This window comes from Manis javanica, chromosome 1 (genome assembly GCF_040802235.1).
Source record: "Manis javanica isolate MJ-LG chromosome 1, MJ_LKY, whole genome shotgun sequence".
Classification (NCBI taxonomy): domain Eukaryota; kingdom Metazoa; phylum Chordata; class Mammalia; order Pholidota; family Manidae; genus Manis; species Manis javanica.
The window spans coordinates 153,444,078-153,471,880 of NC_133156.1; the positions used below are offsets into that span (position 1 = coordinate 153,444,078).

The 27,803-nt window shown below is 38.4% G+C and overlaps 1 protein-coding gene across 1 annotated transcript; it reads right to left on the minus strand.

Moving 5' to 3' along the window:
- Positions 1-27,064, minus strand: SLC5A7 (solute carrier family 5 member 7). The gene is made up of 9 exons (XM_017665169.3): positions 26,517-27,064; positions 25,104-25,331; positions 20,834-20,947; positions 19,985-20,140; positions 15,978-16,126; positions 8,108-8,251; positions 7,270-7,423; positions 4,874-5,091; positions 1-3,922 (listed from the first exon to the last, which is right to left on the minus strand). Exons 2-9 carry the CDS (start codon positions 25,279-25,281, stop codon positions 3,296-3,298), a joined length of 1,740 nt encoding a protein of 579 aa, XP_017520658.3. The 5' UTR covers positions 25,282-25,331; positions 26,517-27,064; the 3' UTR covers positions 1-3,295.
- Positions 27,065-27,803: the final 739 nt, after the last annotated feature.

The following is a 27,803-nucleotide window of genomic DNA, read 5'->3' on the forward strand; positions in this document are numbered from 1 at the left end:
GTAATGCAACTGTTTATTTCAATTCCATTGCATAATCATCTTAAGCACCATTTATATTTGTTTTACTAGAGGGCCCCAAAAAGCCAACCCTAGACAATGATATCCTGAATTGCACCAGCATCATTTAATACAACACCATTACACTTGAAGCATTGACATGTATAATTGCAAATCTACTTATTTTGAGCATAATTTATAGAATATTTTGACAGGCAAAAATATATGTTTAGGACCATTATACATATCTCTCTGTTTAGTAACAAACTTACAATTAATTTTACATTATACCAGAGTACATTTTCTTGAAGACTAAAAAGTCACAATTTATGTTTAAATACAATGTTAATTCATTGTTTCCACAAAAAAAGCTAACTGCCATTACAAGCTACATTCACGTAATATTCACATAAAATTCACTACTTAGAAGTATAGCAATGAAATTGGGATTTTAGTGCTGAGTGCAAGCTTGTCATTGACATTTCAGTGTAGTTACAAGCTTGATGTTTTGAAAAATATGGGTGAAAAAAGAAATATTAAAATTACCCAAAAGACATGTTATGTTATTGTAAAAGTAGGAAAATAAAGTGTTTTATTCTGATGCTTTATCCACAAGTATTCCCTCTAAAGGTTAATACAGCTAAAATGTTTCTATTGTTTTATTTTCATTAAGAATAGCTTTTTAAAATTTCACTGAGTGCAGCTGGAAGAACACGAAGCCATCTGCATTGCCCATAATGTCAGAACAGAGCTAGTGATGATCCTAAACAACTTCCTTGGATGTTTCATACCTTTTTTCTTTCTTTAGAAATTGGGGAGAAATTTGAGGGTGAAATGTGCTTAAATAAACAGCTGGCAATCACTGGTTCATTCCTTTTATCTTTTTAAAAAATAATCTTGCTAATATTTAAACATTTTTTAGTAAATTTTATACTAGTTTTTTACATACCTAATTGGAGAGTAGGTATGGAATAACAGATTAAATAAAAACAGAATATGATTAGCTTAAATTATTTAAGTTATCTAGTTTTTAGTATTTTGGAAAAGTTGAACTTTTTCCCCCCTTTTATCTTTCTATTACTACAAAATGAATGGAATGGAAGAAATTTTCACTATTAACATTTACTCTTTTTCACTGGATTTAAATGTGGTTATTTGTTTAGACAATTTTTGTCCTCCCCAAACTGTAAAATGCCTTTAAAGAGACTATGTTTCCCAGCTGTATTATGATATGGGTAATGAGCTTCTACTGAATGAAGCATGTGCTTAAATGAGTTGTAACACAAACTCATGAGTGGTTAAAAGTAGGTACATGGGTAGCATGCTGAAGTATCATGTTTGCCAGGAACTGTGGTTTCTTTCAATTAATTGCATTTACATGTCAAATGTTTCCATTTCTGTGGTTTTTCTTTAATGTGTTTCCTGCCTCTGGCTTTCTTTTTCCTCCAAAAAAAAATTTCTCAATCCATGTCAAAAATCTTGGATGACCCACACTTACTGTTTACAAAAATGTGCTCCTCCCAAGTACTCCATAGACAGATTCTGAGTAAATAGATGGATAAAAAGAATCTTTTCATTTAGATGTAGACAATGGACTGTAAGAATTATGAGTGCAATATTTATCAAGTTTTGATAAAGCATTGAAAATGTGGGACATTACAACATGGAAAATTATTTTTCATATTTTAAAAATGACCCTGTAAATTTAATTCATGCTTAATAACAATGAAATACATTATTTGACGCTTTTAGATAATTATAATTAATTTAAAAAAGAATTCTAGCTTCCGTAAAACAACTTTTACATTTAATTCGAACACTGAATTAACTTCACTCTATGAATCACAAAAAAGAAATACTTTTGGAAAAAACTGTTTCAGTTTGAATAATCCAGGCTGCCTTTTTTATTGGACTGAATGCTCAGGTAAGTGTTCAGCTCATTGGTTCACTCTGCTGTTGTAGACACTGCTCCAATTATTTCTATAATGTGATTGATGGAAAAGCATCTGAAATTCTAAAATGGATACAAACCATTAAATACATGTATGTGAGATTATATATATTATATGACTATATATGATACATATTTTTAACTCCAGAAAAGGAGCAAAATAATATTTAATGACCAACCTCACAAAAGTTATGTGGACACCAAATGGTAAAATTGGTGGCTTCTTCCCTTTAGGACTTATTTTTACTTTTGCTTTCTTCTGCACTTTAAAATTCACTATACATGTTTTGTAATGACTTGTCCAGTACCTAGGACTTGTTTATGTGAAAATGTGCCACAGAATTCTCTTGGCACATTGATGAGTATCTGAAATTGAGTGGGTTTTGCTTTTCCAGTTGGCCAATATCAGGAAGCGCAGTTTCCCCTCATTAACCTTAATTGCTGCCTTGTAGCTACTTCACCTTGTATATGGCTCAATTTCACTTCCAATGCTAACTTAGACAGGAAGCCAAGATGTTACTTCTTTTATCATGAAGAAACAGTTTATAAACTTCAGAGGCAGGTAAAAATCTACTATTGCTCCTGTCACTTTCTGCTTAATGGCCTTCTTGATTTATTGCTTTAAGGTTGCCTGCTAATTATGCCTTCTGTGCTCAGAACTCCTCTCAATGCACATGGTATCTGCAGACACACTCAAAGGAGCCCAGTGCTTCCCTACAAGGATGGGTTCTATTTTCCTATCACCCTGCCCATGAAGAAGTGCCACTACACAATATTTTTTGTTTGCTTTGCCAGTGTTGAGAATAACCTATGCTACTACGAAAAGAAAAACAAATTGCATATTCAGCAAATGCTATACTTAAGAGCATGAAAGAAGGGGTTAATTATCACATCAAGAAGATCAGTGGGCCCACTTGCTGCTCCATTTACTGGAGAAATGGCAAGTTATTTCCTAACTTCAGGGCAATAATTAAACGAGCCTCACCAGTCCACCTGCACACAAGGGCTAAGACTCTCCAGTCTCCTTGGCCTTTTTTGTATCTACTTTCCTTTTCATAAGAAAGATACATATCTTGTTTGGCCCTTTATTCATTTTTGAGTACTTAACAAAATTATCTGAAGACAAAATTAGGGGAGGATGAGGCACATCGAGGAGAAAGCTGCGGCTCTCACAGGGGCTTCCCTCCCGCTTGGCTTGTGTTGTGCAATTGCACCTTTATATGGATTTTTGTCCTCTTAAGCATGTTTATTTTTTAAATATATTTTCATATGCTTCAAACCATCATTCCAGGACTAGCCTGCTGTAGTCCTCTGCTGTGCAAGCAGAGTTTTATCTAAAGAGGGTCATTACAGACTGTCTTCAGTCCCAGACCCTTCTGGACTGGAATCCATGTCTAGGAAGGCCTCTCTGTTGGTGAAAGTGGAGCTGAGCGTTATGCTCTGTCGAGGCTTCACAGGTGCCAGTTCATCTAATTTGATGTTTTCATTTCTGACCAGAATCGTCTTATCCATGTTTTCTTCGCTGTGCTTTGCAACGACAGCATCAAATACATCTAGTTTTGGTGTCAAGGTTCCTCTTTCAAACAGGTACTTGGCTAGATAGGAGATGCAGATGTTGGATAAGAATGAGGTGACCATGGCCAGGGTCTTGAACGGGAACCTCTGATTATATATGCCGTTCCTATCTGAGTAATACCCAGGGTAAAAGATCAGGGGCTGCAGGTGCAGGTACGGCTCCCCACCAGTTATTCTCAGGAAGAGGCCAGAAGCATAGCCAGCCACTGCCCCATAAGTGTTGGTCCCCTTGACAAAGAGCACGCAGAGCAGCTGTGGGAAGATGATGATGTAGACGAGGTCGGAGCTGAGGTACCAGAGCCCGTACACCGTCTTCGTTAGCAAGGCCATGGCTGTTGCAGAAGCTCCAAACACAAATATCGTGATTCGCATGACCCAAAGGATTTCCTTGTCTGAGGCCTGCAAGAAATTGCCAGTGTCAGCTTTTCACACATGCTGGCTCATTTTGGTGAAGAACGGGATATGTTTCTGGCTTCAAGGCTGGCCTAAGGAATTGCCCTGGTTTGAATGGCTCAACCTGTAAGCAAAACCAGCTTGACTCACAGCATTGGAAGCAAGCAATCTAGGTGGCCTCCCTCAGTGGATGGGGGTGGTTTCTGTGTCCATATGCAGGAAATACAGACCACCTGAACCTTGCCCTGAATGGGAAGGGAGAGAGGTGAGATGGGCTAATGTGCTGTCATACAGCAGTAAGAATGCAGGGGAGGGTTTCACTTTCTTTGTATACTATGGAATAGTTCTTACGTGGCAGTGAGGAGGCATGGCCCATCATTGCTTCCTCTCTGTAGGGCCCCGCCCTCTCTAAGGCTAACAACCTTAACAAACAAGTGGGACCATATTGTTAACCATGACCTAGAAAGCCTAGAGAAAGGTAAAGGCTTAGTCAAGCAGGAAGGTGAAGAAGGAATATTGGTCCCTCAGTGACCACAGCCATATGCTGCTCTGCAGCCACTCGATTCAACAAGGAGAACTAAACTGAGAGGCTGTTTTCCGGCAAACATGGGCCAGGAAGTCCAAGTGAAGAGCAGGACAGGTGTGATGCAAATGTCCCTGAAATACTGTACTCTTCCGTTCTGCTTCCACTAGAGTTTCCAAGGTTTTGCCACATTTAATTAAGCTCAAAGGTTTTCTAAGATATTTTGTTTCATTACTCTTTCATTAGAACGACAACAAACTTAAATTAGAGCAATATTTATATTCAGCATAAATGAAATTCATCATTATTTAACCTTGTGTGCCCAAAGTAGGGTCAGATTTTGATGTAGAGTAGTAATAAGTATCTGATACTACTTAAACAGTAAACACAATGAGGGCAACATAATGCTATATTTTTAAAAAACCTGTTCTCACATTTTGTCTGAATGAAAGCTGATAGATGTTCCGAGCAAACATCGAACTTGCTGACAAGATAGAAGAATCTGCTGATGACATAACAGCAGCAGAAACCGCACCAAGACCGAAGAGAGAAATGTACACGGGGCAGAGGTACTTCAGAACGATAGGCAAAATCATGTCTGCTTCCTCTTTAGCCTTGGGATCCTCAGTGCCATACGTAGTCTGGTTCCAGGCTATTGAACAGAAACAACGAACATAACAACCAAAAAGCATGTGTTCTTCATCATCTAGGGTAACCCTGTTTACTAGGTCACTTTTGAAACAGATCCACAGTATATTAATTCATCTAATTAGGTCTAATTAGTCCAATTAGACATGTTAGTCTAATGATGTTGGAAGTCCACGCAGTGGTCAAGTGAAGGTGTCTTACATGTCCTGGTTTATAATAAGTTTTGCTTACACTTAGTCTTATTCAAAGACCTGCACAAAATTTATTTCTCTCTCTATACATCTCTCTGTCTCTTCTGCAGTGGTGGCCATTACATTGTGCAGAATTGAGAAAACAAATGTTATAAAACTGAAGCACAGAGTATTTCTCGAACCATTTGGAAATCTGAGAGGACACTTATCGGTTCACTCCTGTCATACATGCATAAACAGAGAGAATAGTGAGACTATTCTCACTCATCTTCCTGTATATAAACATGGTTTTGGAGCTTCCTCAGCATTATTTTTCTCCCAACTAAATTCCTTCTTGCATTGAACTCCTCTTATTGGAAATAGGATGTGGTGATAGATAAAAGGCAGTGATAGATAAAGGGCAATCCCTTTTTGATGAATAAAATGTGTAGGTATGAGGTTGAAAATTTTCATGAGGTTTCTGGATTGTGGTAAAAGGACTTGAAACATAAGTTTATCTTTGAATATGTAGCTTCTTTACTGTTCAGCTATACTAATGTGCTGGAAATGCAATGGGACCTTTAAATGTGCATTAGTGTAACTCCTTTTTTATCAGTTGAACTTTAGTGTCATAATTATAGGACCAAATAAGAGTGATTTCCCTTAGATCCTATCATTTTTTTCTTCCTTCATTTTCCATTACAATTGTTCAAAACCATGCTTTGATGAAGCCAGTTTTATAGCATTAACTGAGATGTTATGGCACCAGGTATAACAACCAAGAACGGGTACCTAATCCTAGAAAACAGGCTTTACATTGTTTTCTTTTCAGTGTGCTGTCTTACCTCCCCCCGCACACACTAATGCCCAGATCTGTTTTCAGATTGTGACTTTAATGTTATCTTTTACTAAAAGATACACAATCACTTTGTCAGACATCTTTTCAAATGTCTATTTATATCATAATGAACGACTGGAATAGAATGTACACTGTGGATCATGATTGTTCTTTTAAAAATTAGACAATCCCATAAACTGCTTTACTAACTGAGAGTCAAAGTAGCCATGCTTGGTCATCCTTACAGAACCCAACAGGGCGAAAGTGAAACTTTAGTCCGTGTTGAATACCTCCACCTACAGGACTCCTTTGATTTTAGCTTAATGTAGTGTATTTTCATGAAATGTTCTTGAAAGCTATACAGCACAGGAACAAAAGGGTCAGGTGTAATTAACAAAAATTAAATTAAGGTTGAGATTTAAAATATGTTCTAGGTAGAGGCTAACCAGGAGAAAAAAGCATTTCATAATGCGCAGTCTGTACCAGTTTTGAGTAACTTATTCTCTAAGAGACTTAGTGTCTTAGATTATCTTTACCCACACACTTGTTGACTGACTTTTCCAAGAAAGAAAACTTTTAATCAACAACTATTGAAAATATGAAGCAGGAATCTTACGTTGCACACTTGAATTCAGTGTAATATTGTATATCATATATGCTTCAGTTAAAAAAAGTGGCTGTTAGGTGGTTGTGACAATGGCAGGTAAGCTTCTAAGCTAGTGGCTTTCATTTCCAGCTGTATTTGACTCATCACAGGCACTTTGGAAAACACTGGTTTCCAGCTCTATCTCAGATTATTAAAATAAAATCCCTGTTGGGTAGGCTAGAAATAGGTATTATTGAAAAGTCCTTCTGCTTCCCCAGATCAGATGTCAAGTGCCCATTGGCTGAGAACCACTGTTGGGAGGATTACATATACACACTTGATCAGTACACTGCCATGGGCAGCAGTGCACTCACAAATGTTTTATTGGTGGGGGAGCAATCACAGAATGTTTGGAGGCCACTGAGATACCATACAACTTGTTGAATGCTAACAAAGGTATGTATAGAAATATGAGAAACAATTCACTGTCTGGGTGTGAGAGGGCAAGTGGGGGAGGAAGGCAGCTGGGTGGGAATCGGTAACTCTGGGGAAGACTGTGTGGGTCAGTCCATAAAGCCACATGCGTACCTGTGGATGCTCCGATGGCCCCGATGAGGATGGCTGGTAGGGCCATCACCAGGCACCCAAAAGCTGCCAGGAAGGACAGCACTTGAGCATAGGTGGCTGAGGACGAGGAGAGGACCCTCTGGAAGTAGGCTTGCCATGGGATTCCACCCAGCATCTGCACAGGGACCACAGGGGCTCAGAGTGAGTTGGAGGCAAACAGCATCTATTAGGTACTTTTATACGTAACCCCTCCATTAACAAACCACAAAATCTGGTAGGCTTTTCGGGTTTTCCCCTCTTCCCTCAACCTGTGATCTGCCTTCATTTCTTCTGCAGCCTCACGGCCAACACCTTCACCCAAAGTTCTTCATGCTCCTAAGCTGCCTCTCACCTCCCAGGGTGCTTTCCTGACATCTTTCTGGAGGGACACCTCCCTTTCCAACTTATCTCAAGCACTAAAGGCATCACTAATTCACATACCAGTAATTAGAGACTGAAGGAGTTACTTAAGTGGCTTTCAATGCCTTAATCTAAAAGACAAATTAAAACTTTGAGATGGCTTGGCTCTCTGACTGGGGGAGGTATTGGGAGGCTGAGCATGGTGTTCATTGTGTCACAACAGAAATGTGGACCACTTCATAAAACCCCATGGACATTCTCCCTTTAAGACCTCCTTTGCTCTCCACTTTAACACTAGTCAGCCAGCACAGTCAGTCAGAAGCTCAGTCCTTCCAACAGGAGGAAGTCAATTCAGAAATGGACATGGAACTGTAGGTGAAATTTACCTACAAAAGACTTAAAGATGCATTTGATTTTAGGACAAATTAGACTGCATTCCTCAGATAAGAGCATTACTTACCAACAACAGAAAACTATCAAGCCAAGTGTAGACTTCAAATGATTCAATGGTGCCCAGCCAAGGCTTTTGGTATTTGGTGTGCACAGCAGTGAACCTGATGTCAGTAACTGCAGGGTTTGACAGGGCAAAAGGGACGCTGATCCACTGGAACCAAAGGGTGACACAAGAGCATTTAGGCTCTGACTTTTAACTATCCAATATATGCAAGATTTAGCCACCAATTTTTTTATCATAGCAACTGCTTAGCTTAGTATTTTCTCTTGTTCAGACAGAAGAACCTGAAATTATGTTCTCTGTGGGACACGATCAAATACTGATTTAGAAAAGTTAAAGTGACATATTGTCCATTTCTGTGCTTAATTATACCTTATCTTACCAACTATTAGAGCAGTCATGAGAAACTTTTGGGAATAAAACATTAAATCTGACAACACTATATATATTTATACATATACGGTTTTCTTTGAATTAGAGAACAGTATCCATTCATTAGAGTGACTAGGAAAGGTTTGATTGAGAATTTGGTGGGTGAAAACAGATCTTCAAGGGTGAACTCAGTTCTAATAGAAGAAGAAGGAAATGAAAGGAGACAGTCTAGATGGAGCAAGACTGAGAGCAGAAGAATATACATGCATGTCTGTGTGTATGCACACATCTGCTGGGTGATAAGGTGTCTGGCATGGTGGTGACTTAGGGAAATGTGAGAGATAAAGACAGATAATGTGGAAAGAACTTTGAATTTCAAGCTAAGTGATCTGTATTTTGCACACAACCAGAAGATAAAGGAATTTCTTCTGAGTTTTAAACAGATTTTAGTAGAGGCTGAAAAAATATGGTGGCGGCATGAGAAGTAAGGCAGAAATCTCCCAAAACAACATATAATATGAAAATACAGCAAATGCAACTAATCCTAAAAGAGTGAACAGAAATAAGACTGCAACAGCCAGCCTATATCTGGGAAAAGAGAACATCTCACAGAAAATGGTAAAGTAACAAAGCCATGACCTGGCAGGATCTGAGCCCTCCCCACTCCCCAACTCACTGGTGGTAGGAAGAGAAACAGAGTAGGGAGGGAGTAGAAGCCCAGGACTGCTAAACACCCAGCCTTGGAGATCTACTCCAGGAGCACAAACCCACATTGCATGGTGCTTTGGAGATTAGAGGGTTTGGAAAGCAAAGTCAGGTGGGAGATGGAGAGAGACAGCTGCAAAGATCAAGGATAAGGACAGAGTATTAAAAGCAGCCAAAGAGAGAAAAAAGATCACATACAAAGGAAAACCCATCAGACTATTATCAGACTTCTCAGCAGAAACCTTACAGGCCAGAAAGGAGTGGCATGATATATTCAGTGCAATGAAACAGAAGGACCTCGAACCCAGAATACTCCACCTGGCAAGATTATCATTTAAATTTGAAGGGGAGAGTAAACAGTGTCCAGATAAGCAACAGTTGAGGGAATTTACCTTCCACAAACCATCTCTACAGTGTATTTTAGGGACTTCTCTAGATGGAAGTACTCTTAAGGCTAAATAGCTATCACCAGAGAAAATAAAGCGACAGTAAAGGAAGTAAACCAATTAATTACTAACTAAAAGCAAAATCAAATCAGCTACACACAGTCAGTCTAGGGATACACAAAGAATGTAGAATATGACTCCTAACATATAAAGAGTGGAGGAGGAAGAAAAAGAAGGGAGAAAAACTTTAGATTGTGTTTATAATAGTGTAACAAGCAAGTTAAGTTAGACTGATAGACAGTAAAGAAAATGTCCTTGAACCTTTGGTAACCACGAATCCAAAGCCTGCAATGGAAATAAGTACATGTCTATCAATAGTCACCCTGAATCTAAATGGACTGAATGCACCAATCAAAAGACTTACAGTTACAAAGCAGATCTGCCTATGCTGCCTACAAGAGATGCACTTCAAATCCAAAGATATATACAGACTAAAAGTGGAGGTATGGAAAAAGCTATTTCATGCAAACAATAGGGAGAAAAAAGTAGGAGCTGCAATACTGTGTTAGATAAAATAGACTTCAAAACAAAGAAAGTAGCAAGAGACAAGGAAGGATATTATACAATGATAAAGGGGACAGTCCAACAAGAGGATATAACCATTATAAATATCTATGTACCCACAATAGGAGTGCCCAAATATGTACAATAAATACTAACAGAATTAAAGGGGGAAAAGGAATGCAATGCATTTTTTTAGGAGACTTCAACATGGCACTCACTCCAAAGAAAAGATCAACCAGTCAGAAAATAAATAAGGAGACAGAGGCACAGAACAACACATTAGAACAGATGGACCTAACAGACATCTACAGCACAGTCCACACAAAAGCACCAGGATACACATTCTTCTCAAGTGTGCATGGAACATTTTCCAGAATATATCACATATTAGGTCACAAAAAGAGCCTCAATAAATTCAAAAGATTGAAATTGTACCAACCAACTTCTCAGATAACAAAGGTATGAAACTAGAAATAAATTGTGCAAAGAAAATAAAAAAGCCCACAGACACATGGAGACTTAACAACATGCTCCTAAACATTCAATGGATCAATGATCAAATTAAAACAGAGATCAAGCAATATATGGAGACAAATGGAAACAACAGCTCAGTGACCCAACTTCTGTGGGATGCAGCAAAGACAGTTCTAAGAAGAAAGTATATAGCAATTAAAGCCTATCTCAAGAAAGAACAATCTAAAATGAACAGTCTAAATTCAGTGAAACTGGAAACAGAACAAATGAGGCCCAAAATCAGTAGATGAGGAACATAATAAATATTAGAGCAGAAATACATAATATGAGAATAATAAAACAATAGTAAGAATTAATGAAGCTAAGAGTTGGTTCTTTGAGAAAATAAACAAAACAAATCCCTAGCCAGACTTATCAAGGAAAAAAGGGAGTCTACACACATAAACAGAATCAGAAATGCAAAAGGAAAACTCATTAAGGACACAACTGAAATACAAAGAATTATTAGAGAATACTATGAAAAATTATATGCTTATAAATTGGATAATTTTGAAGAAATGGACAACTTTCTAGAAAAACACAACCTTCCAAGACTGACCCAGAAAGAAACAGAAAATTTGAACAACCAATTACTAGCAATGAAATTGAATTGTAATCAAAAAACTACCCAAGAACAAAACCCCTGTCCAGATGGCTTCGTGACTGAATTTCATCAAACATTTAGAGAAGACCGAATACCCATCCTCCTTAAAGTTCCGAAAAGTAGAAGAGGAGAGAATACTTTCAAACTCATTCTATGTGGCATGCATCACTCTAATACAAAAACCAGGCAAAGACACCACAAAAAAGAAAATTATAGACCAATATCCCTGATAAACATAGATGCAAAAATACTCAAAAAAATATTAGTAAGCTACATTCAAAAATACATTAAAAAGATCATACATCATGATCAAGTGGGATTTATTCCAGGGATGCAAGGATGATACAATATTAAACAATCCATCAACATCATACACATCAACAAAAAGAAGGACAAAAATCACATGATCATCTTCTAGATGCTGAAAAGCATTCAACAAAATTCAACATCCATTCATGATAAAAATTATCAACAATATGGGTATAGAGGGCAAGTACCTACACATAATGAAGGCCATGTATGACAAACACACAGCAAACATCATATTTAACAGTGAAAAGCTGAAAGCTTTTCCTCTAAAATCAGGAACAAGACAAGGATGTCCACTCTCCCCACTATTATTCAAAATAGTACTGGAGGTCCTAGCCATGGCAATCACAAAGAAATAAAAGGCATCCAAATTAGCAAGGAACAAGTTAAACTGTCATTGTTTGCAGATGGCATGATATTGTACACAAAAATCCTTAAAGAATCCACTTCAAAACTACTAGAACTAAGATCTGAATTCAGCAAAGTTGCAGGATACAGAATTAATACACCAAAATCTGTTGCTTGTTATTGTTAGTATATATAGGATATATACCAACAATGAACTAGCAGAAAGAGAAATCAGGAAAACAGTTCCATTTACAACTGCATCAAAAAGAATAAAATACCTAGGAATAATTCTAACCAAGGAAGTGAATGATCTATACCCTGAAAACTGCAAGACACTGTTACGAGAAATTAAAGAAGACACCAGTAAATGGAAATACATCCTGTACTCATAGGTAGGAAGAATAAATATTGTCAAAATGGCCATTCTGCCTAAAGCAATTTACAGATTCAAAGCAATCTCTATCAAAATACCAATGGCATTCTTCAATGAACTAGAACAAATAGCTTTAAAATTCACATGGAACCACAAAAGACACTGAATAGTTGAAACAATCCTTAGAAGGAGGAATATAGTGGGGGAATATATGCTCCCTAACTATAAGCTCTACTACAAAGCCACAGTAATCAAGTCAATTTGGTACTGGCACAAGAACAGACCCATAGATCAGTGGAATAGAATAGACAGTCCAGATATAAACCCACACATATATGGCTATTTAATATATGATAAAGGAGCCATGGATATACAATGAGGAAATGACAGCCTCTTCAACAACTGGTGTTGGCAAAACTGGACAGCTACATGTAAGAGAATGAAACTGGATTACTGTCTAACTCCATACATAAAAGTAAACTAGAAATGGATCAAAGACCTGAATGTAAGTCATGAAACCATAAAACTCTAAGAAGAAAACATAGGCAAAACTCTCTTGAATATAAACACAAGCAACTTTTCATGAATATATCTCCTTGGGCAAGTGAAACAAAAGTAAAAATGAACAAATGGGACTACATCATGCTAAGAAGCTTCTGTACAGCAAAGGACACCATCAGTAGAACAAAAAGGCATCCTACAGTATAGGAGAATATATTCACAAATGACATATCTGCTAAAGGGTTAACATCCAAAATATATAAAGAGCTCACACGCCTCAACAACCAAAAAGCAAATAACCAGATTAAAAAATGGGCAGAGGATCTGAACAGACACTTTTTCAAAGAAGAAATTCAGATGGTCAACAGGCACATGAAAAGATGCTCCACATCATTAATCATCGGGAAATGCAAATTAAAACCACAATGAGATATCACCTCACACCAGTTAGGATGGCCAATGTTGGTGTTGGTGAGGATGTGGAGAAAGGGGAACCCTCCTACACTGCTGGTGGGAATGTAAAATAGTTCAACCACTGTGGAAAGCAGTATAGAGATTCAAAAAGACATATGTACCTGTATGTTTATTGCAGCACTACTTTACAATAATCATGACATGGAAGAAACCTAGTGTCCATCAGCAGATGAATGGATAAAGAAAAGGTGGTACATATACACAATTGAATATCGTTCAGCCATAAGAAGAAAACAAATCCTACCATTTGCAACAACATGGATGGAGCTAGAGGGTATTATGCTTAGTGAAATAAGCCAGGCATACTTGAAATAAGACAAGTACCAAATGATTTCACTCATTTGTGGAGTATAAAAACAAAGCAAAAACTGAAGGAACAAAATAGCAGCAGACTCACAGTCTCCAAAAGGGACTATAGTTACCAATGGGAAAGGGGTGAAGGAGAGTTAGTGAGAAGGGAGAGGGAGGGGAATTAAGGGGCATTATGATAAGTTCACATCATGTAGGGGGGTTACAGGGAAGGCAGTATAACACAGAGAAGACAAGTTGTGACTTTATAATGACTTTATAGCATCTTACTATGCTGATGGACAGTTACTGTAATGGAGTGTGTGGTGGGGACTTGGTGATGGGGGGGATGTAGTAACTGCAATGTTGCTCATGTGAAACCTTCATAAGATTGTATGTCAATGATACTTTAACTGAAAAAAAAAGATTTTAGCAGAAATTCTTCCAAAATTTAATATCATAGATGTGAAGAGTAAGTTTAGAAAAAGGGAGAGGTCAGGAGGAGCAGCAGTAAGGTAGCACAGATATAACCCAGATACAGGCCTGAAGTCAAGCAGTGATATTGGAAATGGAAATAGACTTGTACTAAAAAGGATTATGGAAAAGATTCAGCAGGTGTGATTTCAGTAGGGAGAAAGAGGTCAAACAGAGAAAACTTAGAGGTGAACCTCAGATTTACTGTCATAGAGCTCCAAGGCTGATGACAAAATGAACAGAATTGGAGAATTTGAGAAGAGGATATAGTTTAAGGTGTATGTTGATTAATTATGTACACATGTATAGCACTTTGAAACTTGAAAACAAACTATATTGGCCTTTTATTCGGTCATCTCATTGGGGCCTTAATTAGTAATCAACAGGATTGGATTCCTTATCTACTTAGTTATAGTTTGTAGCAGAAAATCACTCTAACATTTATCCCTATATATATTTTCCCTATCATCTTTATAACAGAGCCCGTGATTTATGCATCTATGTATTTTAAGTTCTAGTCTGCATGCAAAGCAGTGAGAAATTATATGCCATTAATAAATAGTTTCAGTCCCTGGGGTTGTGCTTCTTAAGTACCTAGTGCATCAGCTATGAGAGCTGTCATTGCCAAATTGAAGTTGCCTCCAATGTTCTGAATATTTATTTATTTCTGGAAGTTTATGATAATGCTAAGTAAAATTCAGAATTTCAGCACTGTCCCCTTGCTGTTGGCAATTTCAAAATAAAAAGTGGGAATCCTTGAGCAAATTAAATATTCTGGAATTTAAATTATGGATGAACGAAATTCCATGAAATGCAATAAAACATCAAGAGGAAAGGAAGTATTATAATCCCTAGTAGCATATGTAAATTTATGGCTAAACTATAAATTGCAGTCAGTCCTTTTAAGTTTTCCTCCTGTATGTTATTAAAGATGGTAGAAAGTAAAAACAAACAAATAAAAAACGGGTTTGAGATCCAGTCTTTTTTCACTTCTGAGTATGTAGTATAAACACGGAAATAGAGTGAAAAGCTTTTCATTAGGAGAAAGAGGAAGAAAAACAAGGTGAATCAAGGTGCTGAATCATCTACTGGGAAATGAGTCATGATCTGCAGTCTTAGCTCGCCATGCCCATGGCCTTTGACAAGGCAGAGCCCCTACAGGATACACGCTCGAGATGATGTGCCTCGGCACAAACCCACGACAGCCCCTAGCACAGAGTGGGCACACCATTTTCTTTTTATGTCCTTTGATATGTCTTAGCTGTTGGATATTATTACATGTATAATTAAAATCTTCACATTTTAAGATGTGAGTTTGCAAAGGCTCAACACTGACTTAAGTGTATTCATGGCATACAAAAGTGCTTTTAATGTAATATGGCAATACTCATGTCTCATAACTATACAGTGCTTTTTACTTAACAAAACACACATGTATTACTTAATTTAATCTAGAATTATAAGCAATACATAATAAATCTCTATAGTGCCTTATGCAATAAGAATTTTCTTTGTTTTTAGATCTCAAATAATGATGATTAATATTAAAACCCACGGCTTTTCCAAAGGGATAATTCTTATGCTCTATGAGGGGTCTTACGGATTAACCAAAACTAATACAAGGGAAGGATAAGAGACTATGTGGGCTTGAAGCAAAGGAAGAGCTAGACTTTCCTAAGATCTAAACTGAGGGTGTGCTTTTCTGCTGTGACCTAACAAGTGACTAGAGTTTTTATCCAGTTAATTCATAGAGAAATTTCAAATGTCAAATAGTATAGAACTTACTATGCATTACTAGTGATGAAAAATAACATATATATTAATTTCTGCTTAGTATAAAATACATTATCTTTTATAAAAGAAGAAAAGGAAGGAAGGAAAGAAAGAGAGGAAGAGATGAAGAGAGGAAGGGAGGAAGGGAGTTAAAAAGAGAGAGAAAGAAAATCTGTGAATGGCCCCATTTACCAGTCCTATGAAAATGCAAAAAAGCTGAACAACATCTGTGTAGGCCACAGAGTAGAGGCCGCCTGCCAGTGTGTACAGGGTGGCGATGAGTGCAGAGACAATGACGGAGGCTTGCACGTTGACGTTAATGATCACGCTGATGGTGGCTCCTGGAAGAAAGTGAACAGGACACTGTGGTCAGTGTACTCAAATGGACTCGGTTCCCGTGCAAGGGTATAGTGAATGTCCAGAGACAGCTGACACTGTCCTCTGTGCCATCTGAAATGTATTGGATGATAACAGCTAAAGTGAATTTTCATATTGAAACATTTAAATATCAGCATATTGATTATGTGTATACACGTATATATATATATTCTTTCTGGAATTAGTATTTTGCTAACTTATTTAGGTGGAGACACCTGAAATTCATGATATGATTATAGAAATCTATGAAGTATACTAAATTTGTTTCTGCCACAAGAATTTGCAATAACTCTACCAACTACCTGAAACTCTGACTTAACTAAACATATGTAACATATTTACTCACATTCATGAGAAAAGCAAGACTTTATGATAAGCATAATCATCCATTTCCACATTTTGCAATTAATATTCATTTGTTATTTTGCATTAACTCTGACTCCTGATACCTTTATTAAATAACAGATGATATAAAGTACCAAGGTTTGAGACAAATTTGTCACAGAGAATAATAAGTAAACTGCATCCATGAACTTTTTCTCTCTTAATTTTGTGAAAGATCACTTTAATTTTATTTAATTGGTGGGGCACTCCACTCCTGCTTCTAGGATGCCAGTGTATTGACTAGCTCTAGATTTCAACATCATATTTTTATCATCAAAATTTAAAACCTGCCTTGGAAATCAAATGTATGTGTTTCTTACTTGATGACTTTGTTTACTGTGTTTCTTGGTGTCTGAAATTCCAATGAGGACACCAGATGTAGACAGCTGGACTACTGTGGTCCTTGGACTGCCAGTTCAGAATTCCCTTGTTTTACAAACCCTTTCCCAGTATTCTCAAAAGCTGTGCTTATATTTCAAAATATTATGTGCAGCAATGACAGAAATACTAACATACATGGAAAAGATCTGTGAGTTTTTGTATCATTAATTATAACATTACATTCTAATACCAACACTCAATTGCATGCTAATAGTGCAGGCAAGCAACCCTCCAGAGATGAAGACCCATTATGTCAAAGAGCAGTATAAGATATTCTGATTGAAGATATTACAAAATATTTTTCAAGGAATTTTTTCTTCATGCTTTGGTAACAAAATTAAATTACTATCTCAAGTAAAAAACAATTTAAAAAGAGAAAAGCCTGGTAAGTAATTGGAGTATGAAGATAAGGGAAAGAGGTCCATTATTTCAAGTGACTTTGGATAGTTGGCTGTTATTGTCATATAGATATTTAACAAACTATTTTTTTCCTTAGATTAGTTACTTCATGTTGAATCTTCAGTTGCAATTCTTTGCCATTTTTCTGATTAGTTCTCTATGTTAACAGCAACATTCTAAGTTGTATCTCATGAATTATGAAAAGTCCAATTATTATTCTACCTCTTTTGAGTTTGTTTAATTTTCCAAACATTAGTGAAATTTCTATTAATCCTACACCCCTAAAAGGTAGGAATTTGGGTGTTATGGAAGGAAGATTCCCAGACTCGCACCTTAAAGGTCTGAGAGCCTAATAAACATTGCCTTCTGGTTGTAATTCAGTGGTTTTAAAGAAGTCACCTATTTTTATTGTTATTAATATTGGGATGAACTTTTTTCCAAAATTAAAAAAAATAATTCCATTATTTGTAGTGGGTAAGATCAGTTATACCTCCAGATCTGCTGTGAAGTATTAGTTTACCCACACAGCCATAAAAATTATGCTATAAATAGTTCTAAAAAATTCACTGAACTTGAGCTGTTAGTATTGTAAATATGCATTAAAAAAAAGTTGTAAGGGGGTTGTCCACTTATATACCATGAAGTTAGTTTAAGATTCTTCTCAGTTTCAGTTGTGAACTATGTGCATCCACAGAGGGGTGGCAATAGAGCTTGTGTCCTCTGTTCTTAAGTAGCCCAATCTATTTCTAATAAACACCAACTTGGAATTATCTTTTTTTAATTGTTATTAATTTAAAAATACACACGTCCTCTTTACCAGAGCATATATTTCAAGCAACAGCACTAATGTTTTCATAAGTGTTGTTTGATATGTTGTGTGTGTGTAGAAAAAGAGAATGAACATATCTTACAGATACATTGACCTACACAGGCATAGACACACATGTATATATGCAAAAATAACTAACTGCTGCAAAATTCAGAGCTTAGCTATCTGTCATGCTTTATATTTCCAAAATACTTTAGAAATATTAGTTATGGACTGTATTTGCTCTGTTACATAAATTAATCTTTGTTCAATGAGAGGGAACATTTTGTACTCTGCTAGATATTCAGCTCACTCCTTGACATCTCAGCAGGCAGTTTTCTGCTAAAACCAAAATTTCCTGGTGTTGAAGCCAATGACAAATAAACTCCATTGTGTCTTAGCTAATGAGAGCATGGTGGGAAGGGAGGTGTACACTCACCTATACTTTCATTAGGATGTAAGTGAAGGGGTAGTTGTGGAGTATTAATTAGCATCAGGAATGTGCAACATATTTTACTGAGTTATTATGGCACTTTATAACTATCAAATTCTCTTCTTTCCTACAAGCCATTCCGACATTTTACAGCTGGAGACCAACCAAATAAGAAATACAAAAGTCTGACAGGGAAGGGAGTGAAAGGTACTTTAAATTAATATCTGATATTGGCCAGATCTGATGGTAATATGGAAACCAGACAGAAGTTTGTGTTTGAGGATATATAACATAGAAGGCAATTCATCCTGTCTTACTTTTTTTGACCATCTAAAGTCTGGCTGTAGCGTTAAACGCTTTATTTCCATCTGAGACTAACTACATGAATGCCCAGATATCAAACTGACATGGCTACTGAGGAAGGTCATGGAGCTTCTAGCTCTGCTGGTCTTCAAGAAGGACAGAGAAACCAGTAGGATGGTTTCAACTTCACATTGATCAAAAGGGAGAGTATTGAGCCTGGCTGAAGGCCTCTCACCATCCCCCTGAAGTCTCCTGCTTTCTGAATCTCACAAAGTGGGCTGAGAACCCAGGGGCCAAGATCAGGTTATCCTTACCATTTATTGATCTTGGTGGTAAATTAGACCCCAAAGTGTCTAAATTCACTTTCTAGATGCCTAATGATGTCCACAACCCAGTACTGTAGGATGTAATGGGATCACACTGAGAAAGGAAGTAACATTGTTTTTTTCTCTTTTGAAAGCATACCTATAAATGATTCATTCATGATAGGATTACAATAGTTAACAAGACACATGTGCTGCCTGCAACAAATTTATAATCTCTTTTGTGAGGTTGGAAATTGGTCATGAAATAGATAATCATACAAAGTGGTAAACCCAATGAAAACAAAATTCCAGGTGCCTAAGGAAGCCTATGGGAAGGGCATCCAACAGCTCAGGATGACTGCTCTAAGGAAGCAGCATCGATGGGAAGATCTGAAGGACACTTCCTGGCTAGTCAGGCAGATGTGATGGAGGAAAGAGTGAGAGGTCCAAGCAGAAGCACCCAGGCTTGCAAGGTCAGAGGTGAGAGAGGAGGGCTCTGCTTCTGCAGGAATGGAGGTACAGGGAGTTGAGGAGAGGAGAGTGCCCAAGTCATATAACCCTGGTGAGCCCCATTACACAGTTTGGTTTTAGGCATGAAAGGGACGTGCTCAGATTTGCATGTTTAGCAGGATGGATCTGACTACCACGTGGTGGCTGCAGAAGATGGGGAGAACTGTAAGCCGGGACGGAGGCATTAATCCAGGTGAGGGGCTAGGGTGGCCTGGCCCAGGGCCAAAGAAGGTGCAGCTGTGGATCTGATGCTGCGTCAACCAGAGAGACGCAGCTAGAACATTTAATGGGTCCTTACCTAAGGCAGAGAAAATGGCTGCAGCCCAGAACATTTCTCCCATTAGCGCAGGAATAAACAGGAGTCCACCCATGCGTTTTCCATAGATCTGCTGAAATGGGTCTAACATGGTCACATAGCCCTTGGAACGCATAGGCTTTGCAAAGAACAGACCACCTGAAAGAGGTTAAACAAGGGTTTGTGAGAAAATAAAAAAATTCTAATAGTTTTTACTGAACTTCTACTATGCTATAATTTCTCAAAGGAAATAAAATTTTTTAGAACACTTATAGGAGTGGACAAACTGGTCTGAAATATCCTGCGAGTACAGCACCTAGAGATATTTAGCAGACAAATGTAAACTTCATAATACAATTTTATTGCATGCCAATGTTCTCTGTATCCAAAGGGCAACTGAATGGTCTGTCTGAGGCATGTGGATTGAACACCATGGGCCGACAGCAAAATACCTTCATGCATTTGTATAACTCAACATAGCATTTAAGTACAAAAAGAAAATTAGGAAATCTGTTTCACATAACATTTTTGACCTTTTATTAGTTTGATTTACAAAAAGAAATTCAGGTACAACTCAAGTTGAGTCATTTTTAATGATATACACATTATTCCTGAAAGAAGAAAGCATTGTATGTTAAGAAAGCCATTATTCTGATAGCCATGAAATCAAAGGCTTTTGTTTTTACATATTCCATATTCAAGAGACCAAACAACATAGGCATAAGCGCCATCAATTTTTGGTAACAGCTTTGCAGGGATTTCTGGTACCATTTCTCCAGTCTGATTTGCTATTTATGGGACTGTGCTCTGCACTTTACAGGGTGAGTCTCTGAGGACTGAACTTCTCCTTACCTAGAATGAGGCTAAGAGAATATCCAATGGGTGCCTGAGCCCATGCTAGACCGTAGCCTGGTACGTACACTGCTTCTGCTGTCCCGTTGATGTAGCCTCCTCCAACCCAGGTGGCTGAAAGAGAAGGAAAGGTGAGAGAGACACTGTTGTGCCCATCACTCCCTAGACCTGCTTAAGCTTTCATGTGGTTGTTAGCTTCAAATGGGGATTGAGGACCTGAAACCTGCCTGATCTGAACTGAAGTGTTCTAGGTGTCTAACATACACATTGGGTTTTGCAGACAGTATAGAAAAGTACATGTAAGATGGCTCCACAATTTTTTTGTCTTAATTAGTGATGGAATAAAAACATTTTCCACATATTAAGTTAAATGCATACTATTATTTACATCAATTCACCTATTTTTTGTTTTTAAAAGTGGTTTGTAGACACTTTAGCATCACATTTGTGGCTCATTATATAATATATCTATATGATATCTATATAATAAATGAGACATGTTGCCTCAGATGTTTTGTAAATCCATTTAGTCAACAACATTGGCCTTTTATTACTTTGGTTCACAAAAAGAAATTCAGGTGCAATTCAAGTTGATTCAATTTTAATTATATATATAAGATCAAAGGTTTCTTTTTTTTTACATAGTCCATAATCAAGAGATTAAAGAGATAAAAAAAATCTAAGCATTAGTGTCATCAATTTCTGGCAGCAACTACTAAGAGCTACTGAGTCACTTGTTAAACACCCTGTATAGAAGATTTTGGCAAGTCTGCTTTTCATCATAAACAAGTTGTACTTACTGCCTTAAATTTTAAGGGTGAAGGAAGGAGAGAGATGACACTTTTACTCCAAGGTGTCTGAAAGTGAGCTTAAAGTATTTCTTAAGATATTTTAAAAGATACTTAAAGTATCTTTTCCTCTCTATTCCCAAGTATCTTATATACACTTAGAGCCTAGACTAGAATTCAGAAGAATTTAAAATGTTGCCTGTATACTCACTTGCAATTTTTTGTCCTAATCTGGGTCTTTTAGTCAGATACTTGATACTTTATAGAAAATAATAGGAATATTATTATTATAATAAATGTATAATATAATAATAAGGAACATTCTTCAGATGTTATTTAATAAGATTTCTGTAGCAAATAAAGCTGAAGGAAGGAGGTCAAGGAACCAAAGAAAACACATTTTGGTTAAATAAGTTTGGGCCAGGAATGGTCTATAAACTCCTGAGAAGACAATATAATATTTGATTCTTGCTGAAAAACTAAAATTAAGGGAACACTTTAAATCTTTGCAGTTTATGTCCTTTTAAGAGGATAGTCAAAATATTTAAAATAATCCCTATGTAGAATCTGTGTAAAATTATGAGTAACACAGTCTTACAAGAAGCTTCTCAGCTGTGAGACTGAATTCTAGACTGTATCATTCACTTGGGGATAAAATTTGACTCTGAAAAATTCTCTAGAATCTTACAGCTAGAATGCAAACAAAATAAACAATATGTATATGAAACCATCAGAGACAAGTATTTCTGTTGGGTTCATGCCAAAATTTATCTGGCCTTTAATCCAAATACAAAGCAAAGAAGAGAATGCCTTGGGGTTAATACTATTTTTAAAAGGCTAGGAAGAAAAGACCTTCATGCACAGGAATTCTAAGTACATTTAAATGGCAAGTTTACGAAATCCCAAAGTGGACAAGCACAAGGTTGCCGTCTTTACAGCAGCCTTCACATGGGTGTTACGGAGTAATGAATGCCATCACTGGTTTTTGTCCTTCGAAGCCTTGCTCTGAAGTTTTTTGTTTTTCTTAAAATTTTGTTCCACTGAGTATGTAATAAGACCTGAAGAAATGAATTCTCTCAGCACAGCATCTGGGACTTTACCTGCCTGCCAGGCAACTGCAGCTGCGAACACACCAGGAGTGTCTCACTGCATAAAGGAAATGGTCTGATGGCCTTACAAGCACAAAGCTTACTGGTGAGCATTCTTGTCCATGTAGGTCCCTCTCCCGCATTCAAAAGAAAACTGGTGCCCAAATGATTGCAAATATTATAACAGAGAAGGGAAGTCTCAGCTGCTATGATCACATTCCCTCATTTTCATCAGTCCAGTTCCCTGCTACTGGAATTACCCTGCATATTTGTACATGGTGTGTCAGACTCATGATTGACAACAAGAACTCTGTAAAAGTATATATATTTTTATTTTCAAATTTTATTCTCTATCAATACAGGCAATCAATGAACCTGATGAGGTTTAATAATATGGTTGAGATTGTAAATGAACCATGATATGGACCAAGGTTATTTTCAGTTCTGAATTTTAAAAAAATCTTTAAAAACAGCTAGACCATGAACTTTATAAGAAATGCCATAATTCAAAATTTTTCTATATACTTTAAAGGCCTATTAGATTGAAAAATCATTCTAAATGATAAAAGAACAAATTCTGAAATATCTTTATGGGCATAATAAATACAACATTAAACTAGAGTAATAACATTATAGTCATTTATAATGAACAAAACAGTTTGATATCCAATAGCTCACTTATTCTTTTCAAGAGTCTTTTGAGTGAAATCACCAATTTTTACTGTTTTCTTTTCTTTTCTTCTCATTTTCTTTGTAAAAGGACAAATATCACAATTTTTAAATCCATTTCAGATACCAGCAGCATATCTGGTCTTTAGGGGACAGGAGAAATGTTTGTGTTATAAGGAAAAGTGAGAATGAAGATAATAAGGTTGTGCATATTGTTCAACAATAGGTGGTAATAAGGGAAAAAACAGAAATTTACATCAACATTTCCTAAGTTTATCTGCAGGTGGTAAGTTTTTGGATGATTTTCTTTATGTGTTTACATGTATCTAATTCTCCCTGTTAGACATCATAAAAAATATTTTGCACAATACAATTTGTTATATATGTATGTGTACATAGAAAAAAATAAGAGGGCAAAAGAAGACCTCTTTACAGACTGTACTTTCATAAAGAAATAAAGAAAGAAAGTGCAAATGCCACACTGAAGAGGGCCCCAGGCAGGCTGCCAGACCTGCCCTGACTCTGGTCTTTGTTAACCAGTAAGTCTTTGTCTTCACTTAACCCCAAGGACCTTTCATAGTCCTCAAATATGAAATGAGGATCTTCATAAGGATCAAAGTTGGCAGAGAGTTAACCAAACATAAAATGTGGATATCTCAAGGATAGATTGTGCAGTTCCTAAATTATTCTAGAGTGTTGTATGCTTCAGGTCGGGCCGAATGGGGGTGCTGCCCTCAAAGACTGGTTAGGTTAACTAGTTTATATAAAAAGCGAATAATTTTTAAGTAGCATTTCAGGACTGGAATTGGCACCATTTGGATATGACTTCAATGGGATATTTTCCAGTGCGCACTTGGAGTCCCTGTCAGTATGGATTATGTTGCTCATGTTTCAAGAAGCCTGATAGGACTCTAAAGTGAAATGTGTATTGTTAATGAATATATATAAAATATTAAAGATATAACTCTAAATTTTTTTTCAGAAATATTTTCAAGACCAAGAAGAATACGAAAGAAACCAGTCACCACATAAACAGGAGCATGTCTGGGACAGGAGGAGAGCACAAGGGCCCCCAAAGCACAGAGGAGGGGTGAATGCTAGAGCTGGGGATGGTGGTGGGATTCCGGCTAGGGCACACCCTAGCTTTTTTCCTTTTATATAGAGGTTCCTGGAAATTTTTTTTGCAGGGCTGTGGATTCCTGACATGTGATTGTCTTCCTGTGAGGAAATTGTTAAATGGGAGAATTAGGAGAATCAAGTTTCAAAACAGGACATCAATCAATTTGAAATTGTGTTGTCCCCAAAGTGATTTATTCCATTTAGAACCATCACTAGTTAGTGTTCACCGATAGTCATCATTGTCATCATTTAAGACAAAGTCCTAACTTCACACCTTGCTAAAGAATGTAAGAGACTGACTAACTGCATTAACAGGCACATGTAACACTGAGACACTTTTGCATTTTTCTCCACCTCTTAGTTTTTTCTTTTTCAACCCACTGAACAGCCCAGATAACCCAGATTTGCTTCACTGGCATTTGTCCAGTGATTTACTATAAAATCATTTTGTTCAAACACTACTGAGTTGAAACCATTTTATTTTTGTTTTAAATAAATATAAAATTATTAAAAGAAATATGTAAGCAGTGAACATAAAGACCCCCCAAAGGAAAACATAACATTTGCTTTGTCCCTCAGAGAAGCAAGGAGGGGCATCTGACCTACCTGTCATGGTGAATCCACCCACCAACAGGCCAATGTCTCGGCCACCAACTATGATGGCCTCGCTGGGCTCTTCCGAGCTGCCGCTGTGTTTGGTTTTCCAGGCAGCCCATATTCCAACCAGCAGTATCAGCAGGTAGAACACGATGATAGCTATCAGTCCTTCCACATGGAAAGCCATTTTTTTCTAAGGGTCCAGATTCTTCTGCAGCTAGCTACTTCATTAACAGTCTGAAGAAAATACAGTAATGCATTACAAACCAGCCAAGCATACATAGGCAGCCAGGAATGAACCAGCTGGCTCACGAGATCCTCTGCCACTTAAAGAAGAAGTACGCTGAAATTGCACATTAGCTAACAGTTACCAACAAGTGTCCTTTATGCTATTCTATTTCTATTTAACAATTTAACATTATTTTGAGCTTTCAGGAAAAAACAACAAAAAAATGCTGTTTAACAGATGTGATCATAAGCATTTTGTGTTTGATAAATTATTTCAACTTAAAATTACCCTGGTTTTATACCTTAACTCAGTAACTCACTAAGACATCTCTTACAAAGAGCATCTGTTTGCTTTTTGGAGCTAACCCACTGTTCTATCATAATGCAGTATTTTGAATCATAAAAGACTACTCAGAATTCTAACATATTCTTTCATTCATTCATTCGTTAATTCTTCTATCCCTCCTTTCAAACAATTTCAGAGAATGTTTCCAAAAGTAATGTGCCATGCAAATACCTAGGAAAAATTTAGGAAAATCCATTAAAAAACACATCAACTCCAATTTTCAACAAGTGCCTGTAATTTAACTTAGTGCAGCAACTGAAGATGTTGCTATTTAAAGGGTCTGCGCTCATGGTCAGATTCTTCCCCACCCATTGTCCTTCGTTCTTTTCATCATCCCCCCCTTAATGGTATCTACAAGTGAATGATTTAAAATATAGAATTGCCTAAAAATATAACAGAATGCCGAAGGTATGAAAAACAAGACTTAGAAGACAGTTGCCAAGTTCTAACGCCTTAAGCTCTCTGGAATTCATGTTCTTACTTCTTCTCCCCTGGTGACCACAGCTGTTTCGTGCACCCCAGTTCGCACAAACGTGTTTCCGGGGAAAACCTAGATTTCGCGCATGCAGGTGGGCAAAGAGACCTCGGGCGAAAGGACTAGGCTCCCTGGATTTGGGGTAAGCCAGCGAAGCGCTGGCTGGCGGGGTGGGCTCTGCCTTTGTGAGCAGCCAGCCGGGAAGTTCCACCTCCGGCTGAGCGCGAGTCCCTGCGGGTCCCCTCTGCCCCCATCCTGCGCCCGGCTTCCCACCGCGCGCACCCGGGCGCCCCGAGTGCCGCTCGGCGGGCGCCCGCGCATCCCCGTCCTGACGGTCCGAGGGAGCGGCTCCCGGCGTGCGCTCTGCTCCTACCTGCGTGGTCGCCGCGCGGGGAGGCGTCCTGCTGCCGGTCGAATCCGGCTCCTCTCGGACCGCGCCGGGGAAGAGTGGCGAGGGGCGCAAGGGTGCGGGGGGCTGGTCGGCGGCCGGCTGGGGACCTGGGCCGCCCCTCGCGCCGCTCCTCCCCAGCCTGGCTGCGCGCGGAGTCTACAGGTGTGGGCGCCGGCGGAGGGCGCGTGGCGCGGGCGGCGGCGGTCGGTCCCCTTGGCAAAAGTCCCCTTTATAAGGGCGGCCGGCGGGGGCGATCGTCAGAGCGGGAGGCGGACGTCAGAGGGCCGTGGTGCTGGGCGGGTGCGGGGACCGAGCCCTCGAGCCCGCAGCGCGCGGGGCGCCCGGGAGCTGCAGGCTTGGGCGGGCTTCGCCGCGATCCTCTTGCCCAGACGGCTCGCAGCCGCCCACCACTTCCCTCGCAGGAAGGAGGGCGGGGTCCCCTGGGGTCGCTTCCAGTTCCAGCTCTCCCAGACCGGCTGGAAGCAGGCAATGGGGAGACTGCGGGGGTCTCTGAGAATTATGTTTCCAGAGGGAGCAGCTGTAAGGCCAACGGAGAGGAGGGTCGAGGGCGCTTGTGTTCCCAGGCTTTGAACCAACGGTGTCCTGAGGCGTCTCTCGCCAGAGCCGAGGGGCTGCTCCTGCGCCCTCACGAGGGCCTCTGGTGGAGGCCGATCTGGCTTCCCTGGTAACCTGAAGGAGATGGTGCAGGAGGGTCTCGAAAGTCTAAATTCATACCCCTTCCACTTAAAATACAGGATCAAAAAATACTCTAGAAATTGTTCAAAACAATAATGAAGTTACTAAGTAAACAACACAAGATAGTTTTCCTTGTAGAGCTGTTTGCTTGCCCACCAAAATGACCTATTTTAGTGTTAAAACACGTTTACTGTATAAGTTTTAAGTATCTATCTACACCTAGATATCTATATTTAATACCTAGATTATAAATCCACGGATATAGTTACATATCTGTAGCTCTATTTGCATATAGACATCTATATCAATAGGTAGGCAGGCATAGCTGGTGTGTGCTTGTACACCTCTGCGTGGGTGTGTGGAGAGGGTCAGGCGGAGCACCGCAAGCTACGAGACAAGCCGCAAGACCCGCTGGCCATGTTCTCTCTTCCTTCCACATTCCACCACGCCAGTGTATTACACAGTGAAATAGGAAATCTAGTAACTAACAGAATGAGTAAGAGTGTCTCCTAACTACTGTTCATCTCTCTTTAGGCAAAATTTAAAACCATGTCCCATTTTTTAATACTGGAT

Excerpts from the sequence above, each read along its gene's own strand:
- SLC5A7 (XM_017665169.3), bottom strand. The coding sequence starts at position 25,281 with ATGGCTTTCCATGTGGAAGGACTGATAGCTATCATCGTGTTCTACCTG. Across the intron at positions 20,141-20,833 it reads TTCTCTTAGCCTCATTCTAG|GTGGTCTGTTCTTTGCAAAG; the intron begins GTAAGGAGAAGT and ends AACCTCTTTCAG. Across the intron at positions 3,923-4,873 it reads AGCTTTCATTCAGACAAAAT|GCCTCAGACAAGGAAATCCT; the intron begins GTGAGAACAGGT and ends AATTTCTTGCAG.